The sequence below is a fragment of the Pseudophryne corroboree genome, chromosome 2 (genome assembly GCF_028390025.1).
Source record: "Pseudophryne corroboree isolate aPseCor3 chromosome 2, aPseCor3.hap2, whole genome shotgun sequence".
NCBI classification, from domain to species: domain Eukaryota; kingdom Metazoa; phylum Chordata; class Amphibia; order Anura; family Myobatrachidae; genus Pseudophryne; species Pseudophryne corroboree.
Window position 1 is genome coordinate 775,695,138 of NC_086445.1, and position 9,156 is coordinate 775,704,293.

The 9,156-nt window shown below is 44.1% G+C and overlaps 1 protein-coding gene across 1 annotated transcript; it reads left to right on the top strand.

The window, feature by feature from the left end:
- The first annotated feature begins 1,678 nt into the window (after positions 1 to 1,678).
- Positions 1,679 to 5,273, top strand: LOC135051210 (spindlin-Z-like). Its single transcript, XM_063957314.1, has 2 exons — positions 1,679 to 2,075; positions 4,876 to 5,273. Exons 1-2 carry the CDS (start codon positions 1,679 to 1,681, stop codon positions 5,271 to 5,273), a joined length of 795 nt encoding a protein of 264 aa, XP_063813384.1.
- Positions 5,274 to 9,156: the final 3,883 nt, after the last annotated feature.

Genomic DNA, 9,156 nt, shown 5'->3' on the forward strand with positions numbered 1-9,156 from the left:
AGGTGTTTTTTTTCAAAAACAGCTAAAATCATAGAATTTGGGGGTAATTTTGATCCTATAGTATTATTAACCTCAGTAACCACAATTTCCACTAATTTCCAGTTTATTCTGAACACCTCGCACCTCACAATACTATTTTTAGTTGAAAAATTTGCACCAAGGTTGCTGGATGACTAAGCTAAGCGACCCAAGAGGGCGGCACAAACACCTGGCCCATCTAGGAGTGGCACTGCAGTGTCAGACAGGATGGCACTTATAAAAATTGGCCCCAAACAGCACATGATGCAAAGAAAAGAGAAAAAGAGGTGCACTGTGGTCGCTGGATGGCTAAGCTAAGCGAAACAAACACCTCAATATCACAGGAATTATTTGTTCTAATCAATGGTATTATTGGTCCAAATCACTGGAAGAAAATGACAAAATCACTGGAATTATTCGTTCTAATCAATGGTATTATTGGTCCAAATCACTGGAAGAAAATGACAAAATCACTGGAAGTATTTGGCAAGATCACTGTAATTAATAATTATAAATCACTGATATTAATTGGTAAAATCTCGCTATCGCCTGTCTAGTGAAGTGGAATCTAGATGGGATTTTGTACCGTGGACACAATAACTTCATCAATTGTCTAAATCCCACTGCACTAATGGCGGAAAACGGGCGCACGTCTAACAGCGCACTGATTATACTGAGAACTGATTATACTGATCACTGATGATACTACAGAGATCTGACACTGAGCAGCGAGAACAGCACTGGACTATTGTACTGTAGTATACTGGTCACCACAATGCAGCACTGACACTGAGCACAGATATTAAGCACTGATCAGGATACTAGAAGTGACACAGAGCTGCAAGATACAGCAATGGCCTACTGTACTGCTACTGTACTATATGTATACTGCTGGTCACCAAAATTCTGCACTGTCCTACTATATACTGCTCACAACAATGCAGCACAGATATGGAATGGATACTTGCAGTGACACAGAGCTGCAAAATATAGCAATGGCCTACTGTACTGTACTACTATAATTATGTACTGGTGGTCCCCACAATGCAGCACACTGAGCACAGATATTACCAGGTGTATCTCACACATTGCTCAGTACAGATTACAGGATGTATAATCACCAGGTGTATAACACACGTCGCACAGTACAGTATACAGTATGCAGCTCTGGAGGGATCAGTATTTGGCAGGAAGGCGAGGCCTGGTCCTTGCAGCAGAGTGACAGGCGGCCGTATAGTAGCAGACAGCTCCAAATCTAGCAGTGTGTGGAGAGGGAGGGGGTGAGGGAAGGGAACAAGCGCTGGAGTGTCTGAGCGGAGTGCTTGGAAGTTCAGGGAGAGTGAGGCGGGAGCTGCTCTTCCATAGCAGCACACAGTGGTAGTGACGGAGTCTGACAAAGGATAGAGGAGGAGGATTGGGGCAACTGGAGCAGGGGAGCACTGTGCCGCAGCCATCACCTGCAGGGGGAGTGGAGGGAAACACATCCTATCTGCCCCAGATAAGTGACTTCTGATCAGAGCAATTGAGGGTCAGAGTTTTTCTGAAAGGTGGAAAGGAATGGGTTCTTTTTCATGTAGACTGGAAGGACTACAACAAACTTGGAGTGACTACACTTTTGACCCTAGTTCAGCAGCCCTGCTGCCCTTTTATACACAGACGAATGAAGACTCCCTTTGGAAAGGCGGCCACTCAGCGATCAAGAGCTGATGCAGCACATGCAGGTGTTTCTGCAAGTATGATGAAGAAAAGAACATCTCATAAGAAACATCGAAACAATATGGGACCAAGTAAACCAATCTCCCAGCCAAGGCAAAATATTGTAGGCTGTAGAATACAGCATGGGTGGAAAGAGGGCAGTGGGCTAATAACCCAGTGGAAAGGAACAGTTCTGGATCAAGTACCAGTGAATCCCTCCCTCTATCTTATAAAGTATGATAGATTTGATTGTGTCTGTGGACTTGAGCTTCACAAGGATGAAAGGGTGTCTGCTCTTGAAGTTCTACCAGACAGAGTTGCCTCATCCCGAATCAGCGATGCCCATTTGTCTGACACAATGGCCAGTATTTACTAAAAATCCGAGTTTGGTCGATTTGTGTTTTTTTTTTCCTAAGTCCCAATCCGGGAATTTACTAAACACCAATCTCGGCAGTGTCTGGTCTATTCGTAATGGTTTGAATGACAACGTCCCGAAATACGAATGAATAGACCATCGGTCAAACGCGGCTGTTATTTCATAGAATACGGCCATTCACTATTCATTCGTATTTGGGTGTTAGTTTCTGAGTGCTCAAGTGCGGGTCTGTTTTTTTTCGAATCGTTAAAAAAAGCAGCAAAAAAATAGACCTGCTTTTTCCAGTCGAGTTTGGATAACCATGCACGGATCAGTGAGATCTGTGCATGGTTATCTATGGGAAAGGGTCTGTTTAGTTTAAAATCAGAAAAAAAAATTGCGTGGGGTCCCCCCTCCTAATCATAACCAGCCTCGGGCTCTTTGAGCCGATCGTGGTTGAAAAAATATGGGGGAAAAAATGACAGGGGTTCCCCCATATTTAATCAACCAGCACCGGGCTCTGTGCCTGGTCCTGGTTCCAAAAATACGGGGGACAAAAAGCGTAGGGGTCCCCCGTATTTCTGAAACCAGCACCGGGCTCCACTAGCTGGGGAGATAATGCCACAGCCGGGGGACACTTTGATATCGGTCCCTGCGGCCGTGCCATTAAAACCCCAACTAGTCACCCCTGGCCGGGGTACCCTGGAGGAGTGGGGACCCCTTCAATCAAGGGGTCCCCCTCCAGCCACCCAAGGGCCAGGGGTGAAGAGCGAGGCTTTCCCTCCCATCAAAGGGCGGCGGATGGGGGTCTGATAGCCTTTTTAAAAAAATGTGAATATTGTTTTTAGTAGCAGTACTACAAGTCTCAGCAAGCCTCCCCCGCAAGCTGGTACTTGGAGAACCACAAGTACCAGCATGCGGTGGAAAACCGGGCCTGCTGGCACCTGTAGTACTACTACTAAAAAAATACCCCAATAAAAACAGGAGACACACACCTTGAAAGTATAAGTTTATTACATACATGCACACCTCCAAACATTCATACTTACCTATGTTCACACGAGGGTCGGTCCTCTTCTCCATGTAGAATCCATGGGGTACCTGTGAAAAAAATTATACTCACATAATCCAGTGTAGATCGGTCCTCTTCTGTTCTCTGTATAATCCACGTACTTGTCAAAAAAAAAAAAAATGCAAACCCGACCACGCACTGAAAGGGGCCCCATGTTTTCACATGGGACCCCTTTCCCCGACTGCCAGGACCCCCCTCTGACTCCTGTCTAAGAGGGTTCCTTCAGCCAATCAGGGAGCGCCACGTCGTGGCACCCTCCTGATTGGCTGTGTGCTCCTGTAGTGTCTGTCAGGCAGCACACGGCAGTGATACAATGTAGCGCCTATGCGCTCCATTGTAACCAATGGTGGGAACTTTGTTGTCAGCGGTGAGGTTACTTTCGGTCAACCGTTGACCACAAAGTTCCCACCATTGGTTACAATGGAGCGCATAGGCGCTACATTGTATCACTGCTGTGTGCTGCCTGACAGACACTACAGGAGCACACAGCCAATCAGGAGGGTGCCACGACGTGGCGCTCCCTGATTGGCTGAAGGAACCCTCTTAGACAGGAGTCAGGGGGGGGTCCTGGCAGTCGGGGAAAGGGGTCCCATGTGAAAACATGGGGCCCCTTTCAGTGCGTGGTCGGGTTTGCGTTTTATTTTTTTGACAAGTACGTGGATTATACAGAGAACAGAAGAGGACCGATCTACACTGGATTATGTGAGTATAATTTTTTCCACAGGTACCCCATGGATTCTTCATGGAGAAGAGGACCGACCCTCGTGTGAACATAGGTAAGCATGTATGTGTGGAGGTGTGCATGTATGTAATAAACTTATACTTTCAAGGTGTGTGTCTCCTGTTTTTATTGGGGTATTTTTTTAGTAGTAGTACTACAGGTGCCAGCGGGCCCGGTTTTCCACCGCATGCTGGTACTTGTGGTTCTCCAAGTACCAGCTTGCGGGGGAGGCTTGCTGGGACTTGTAGTACTGCTACTAAAAACAATATTCACATTTTTTTAAAAAGGCTATCAGCCCCCCATCCGCCGCCCTTGGAGGGGGGTGACAGCCTCGGGCTTCACCCCTGGCCCTTGGGTGGCTGGAGGGGGGGGACCCCTTGAATGAAGGGGTCCCCACTCCTCCAGGGTTCCCCGGCCAGGGGTGACTAGTTGGGGTTTTAATGGCACGGCCGCAGGGACCGATATCAAAGTGTCCCCCGGCTGTGGCATTATCTCCCCAGCTAGTGGAGCCCGGTGCTGGTTTCAGAAATACGGGGGACCCCTACGTTTTGTCCCCCGTATTTTTGGAACCAGGCGCAGAGCCCGGTGCTGGTTGATTAAATATGGGGGAACCCCTGTCATTTTTTCCCCCATATTTTTTCAACCACGATCGGCTCAAAGAGCCCTAGGCTGGTTATGATTAGGAGGGGGGACCCCACGCAATTTTTTCCAGAATTTTAAAGACTTTAATTAACTTTTTAAGGTACACAATGAAGCCCTGCACGGATCTCACAGATACGGCAGGGGTTTCCTTGTGTTTTTTCAGACAGTGTTTTACTCATCACTCCCGTAAAACACTGCCTGATATTACGAATCACATCAACATCGGAAAAAATGATTGTGCAAAACTCGGCAGCTTAGTGAATGACCGTATCAGGATTCAAAAAGTTGCAGTAAAATGCACACGATACCATTTGAGTTCAAACACCCTTCAAAACGGACAAAACACGAATATTAGTAAATAAACCCCAATGATTGGTAAAGCAGTGGAGCATATGTTTGAAGCAGAGGATGGTTCCAAGGATGAGTGGCGAGGGATGGTATTAGCACGAGCACCTATTATGAACACATGGTTTTATTATTATATAACCTATGAAAAGGACCCAGTCTTATATATGTATCAACTTTTAGATGACTATAAAAAAGGAGATCTTCGGATCATGCCAGACTCAAATGATTCCCCTCCAGCTGAAAGAAAACCAGGGGAGGCTGTGGATAGCCTGGTGGGCAAGCAAGTGGAATATTCCAAAGAAGATGGCTCAAAAAGGACTGGTATGGTTATTCATCAAGTTGAAGCTAAAACATCTGTGTGTTTCATTAAGTTTGATGACGATTTCCATATTTATGTCTATGATTTGGTGAAGACATCCTAAATGGGATTCTGTACTTTTTTTTTTTGCCAAACATAATCTAATGTAAACATTTGCAGAAAGTCACTGCTTTCTGATTACAGAAATGCTCAGATATTCCTGCGAATCCACAATCCCTTCCCAGAGGAAAAAGAAATTGAGAAACCGTTGTTTGAGAACGTTTGTTCTCTTTCCCTTACAAAGGAACCAACCACTTTTCAAGAAGACTGACGTTTTTGGGATTATGGAGACATAATGTTTTTGAATATAAATCCTAAAGTAGGTGGTGTATTAGAGCAAAAGAGTGCAAGAGACCAGCCATGCAGTTTCTGAAATATTATGACAAAATGTTACTGTATTTCATAAGCACTCATTCCTAACTGTTTGGTATACTGTATCTGGCTTCCATGAGGTAGTTGTCCATTATTTCAGCTTCCATTGACCTTTTTGAAAGCGGTAGAAGTTATCGATTCTTCCCCCCCCCTATTTTTAATTTTCTCCTGCATAGCCCAGTAAAATGTTGCAATGTTAAGTACTGAATTGTGCCTTCTGGGGGTCCACTTCTTCACCAAACCCAGCCAAATCTCATCCTAACCCTCTGTTCCACGTTCTCTATGTACCCCATCTGTGTCACCCATGTCTGTCTACCCCTACCCTTTAGATTGTAAGCTCTCACGAGCAGGACTCTCTTCCATTATCCTTTGTCTTACTTTAATAATCTTCAACTGTACCACATCCAGCAGTCTTCTGCTACCTGATACTTATTCCAGTGTCATCTGCTGATGTAACTATGTTTATTTACCCTGTACTTGTCATATACTGTCATCAACTGTAAGTTGCTGTTTTCCTGTTTGACTATTTATATACTCTGTAATTGGGTGCTGCGGAACCCTTGTGGTGCCATATAAATAAAGGATAATAATAATAATAATAATAATAATAATATAGGGTGTATAATCCCCAGGTGTGTCTCACACATCGCTCAGTACAGTATATAGGGTGTATAATCCCCAGGTGTATCTCACACATCACACAGTACAGTATATAGGGTGTATAATTCCCAGGTATATCTCACACATTGCTAAATACAGATTACAGGATGTATAATCACCAGGTGTATAACACACATCGCACAGTACAGTATACAGGGTGTATAATTAATTACCAGGTATATCACACACATCACACAGTACAGTATATAGGGTGTATAATCCCAAGGTGTATCTCACACATCACTCAGTACAGTATACAGGGTGTATAATCACCAGGTGTATCACAAACATTGCACAGTACAGTATACAGGGTGTATAATCCCCAGGTGTATCCCACACATCACTCAGTACAGATTACAGGATGTATAAAATCACCAGGTATATAACACACGTCGCTCAGTACAGTATACATACTGGTCACAACAATGAAGCAGATATTGAGCACTGATCAGGATACTAGAAGTGACACAGAGCTGCAAGATACAGCAATGGCCTACTGTACTGTACTATATGTATACTGCAGGTCACCAAAATGCTGCACTGTCCTACTATATACTGCTCACAATAATGCAGCACAGATATGGATAGTATACTGGACACAGAGCTGCAAGATACAGCAATGGCCTACTGTACTGTACTATATGTTACTGCTGGTCACCAAAATGCTGCACTGTCCTACTATATACTGCTCACAATAATGCAGCACAGATATAGTATACTTGACACAGAGCTGCAAGATTCAGCAATGGCCTACTGTACTGTACTATATGCATACTGCTGGTCACCAAAATGCTGCACTGTCCTACTATATACTGCTCACAATAATGCAGCACAGATATGGATAGTATACTTGACACAGAGCTGCAAGATACAGCAATGGCCTACTGTACTGTAATACTATAATTGTATACTGGTGGTCCCCAGTCCCCACAATGCAGCACACTGAGCACAGATATTTGCAGACACTGAGCACAGATATGGAGCGTTTTCAGGCAGAGAACGTAGATATTTTCAGCACACAGAGCACAGATATTTGCAGCACACTGAGCACAGATATTTGCAGCACACTGAGCACAGATATTTGCAGCACACTGAGCAAAGATTACAGAGCTTTTCAGGGAGAGAACGCAGCCACGTCCTCTCCGTTCAATCTCCAATGCACCAGTAAAAATGGCGGCGACGTGCAGCTCTTTATATAGAATATAAATCTCGCGAGAATCCGACAGTGGGATGATGACGTTCGGGCGCTTTCGGGTAAACTGAGCAAGGCGGGAAGATCCGAGGCTGCCTCTGAACTGTGTAAAATAGGTGAAATTCGGGGGGGTTCGGATTTCGGAGAACCGAACCCACTCATCTCTATAAAATAAATATTAAAAATGCATGGAGATTGTGGTATAGAAAACTATAATAAATGGTCTCATTAGTTATTATCAATAATAGTAAACACTTGGGCAGTCTACTCCATTATTCATACTTCAAAGAAACGCAGCTATAAATTCTACATTCTATCCATATATCTTTAATTGGGGTAAAAAAATATTTTTTTATATCACGCACCAAACAGCATCTATATTCATAATAATAATAATAACAATAAATGCTTATATGCTAAATCAAGAGGTCCTTGCCGTAAGAGGTATTTCCATCTAAACACTATATCAGTGCGTCTTTAATTGACAGCATCGTAAAAAACAAAACTCTTTAAAAACAGACACATAAAGAGGATATCATATCAATTAACCATCTCAACACAGGTACAATCTGACACAAAGGAGCCAATGACCCAACTACAATGTGTCAAACCCCCTGCGCTAGACAGCCAATTTCAATGTAAAAATGGTGTAATATCATAATTTTCATTCAGCCCCTCAGAACTGATAGTATTTAGCGTATGTATCCAATACATCTCTCTTTTGCTAAGCTGTTTGGAGATGTCTCCTCCCCTTTCATCTAACTTCACATATTCAATAGCCTTAAAGGTAAAATTATTTAAAGAACCACCATTACATTTAAGAAAATGTCTTGGAATGCTATGATCCTTTAGTTTATTGGTAATACTTCTGAGGACTGAGGACGTCTGACAGTTATGTACATGTTAGAATGCACCTGTGGTATATGGTATATAGGGAAAACTACAAGACAGCTCAAGATTCGTATACTTGAGCATACCAAAAGTATTACTGTCACTACTGAGGGCTGGTGTCGACTGTGGGAAGCCTCAGTTGTAGGGGCTGAGGTGTATGTGAACTTGGGTGGTGAGATAGGACTCCTAGACATACGTATGGACCTGCAGCACCAAAGCCCAAAAGCGTGACCACGACAACAAAGGAAAGTTCAAAGGTTTTATTGAAACTCAGCTCACAAGCATATGTCGTCAGTTAGCAATAATATGAACAGCGTATAAGTCACAGTTCCCAGGAGTGCATATAGACAGTCTCTAGGTGTGGTATAATTAAGCACAGTTTTGAAGTACTTGGAGATGATATGTCCTTACCAACACTGATGCACTGGGTAGCTGATGGGAAACAGAAGCAGATGACTGAACGTGCCGGGTTGTGCCAGATGGGACTGGTCCAATGGTAGAGCTGAGTTGATAGTGCAGGAACGCACTAATGTAGCTTGAGTGCGAGGAATATACGGGTGATGCTTGAGAGCATATACAGGAGATGCTTGAGATCGATGTCGAAACACCAATGATGGAATGGAGATCGATGTCGGAACACCAACGGTGACTGAAGATCGATGGCGGAACACCAACGGTGACTGAAGATCGATGGCGGAACACCGATGGTGACTGGCAGGGCAGAGCACTGCTGGAAGCTGGAAGCTGATGTCGGGTAACTGCTAGTCACAGGGTGCAATGATGAGACACTGCAGAGTCAGGCTGCACCATGAGGGTAGGAATTGGTGCCAGT

Excerpts from the sequence above, each read along its gene's own strand:
- LOC135051210 (XM_063957314.1), top strand. The coding sequence starts at position 1,679 with ATGAAGACTCCCTTTGGAAAGGCGGCCACTCAGCGATCAAGAGCTGAT. Across the intron at positions 2,076-4,875 it reads CCATTTGTCTGACACAATGG|TTGGTAAAGCAGTGGAGCAT; the intron begins CCAGTATTTACT and ends AAACCCCAATGA.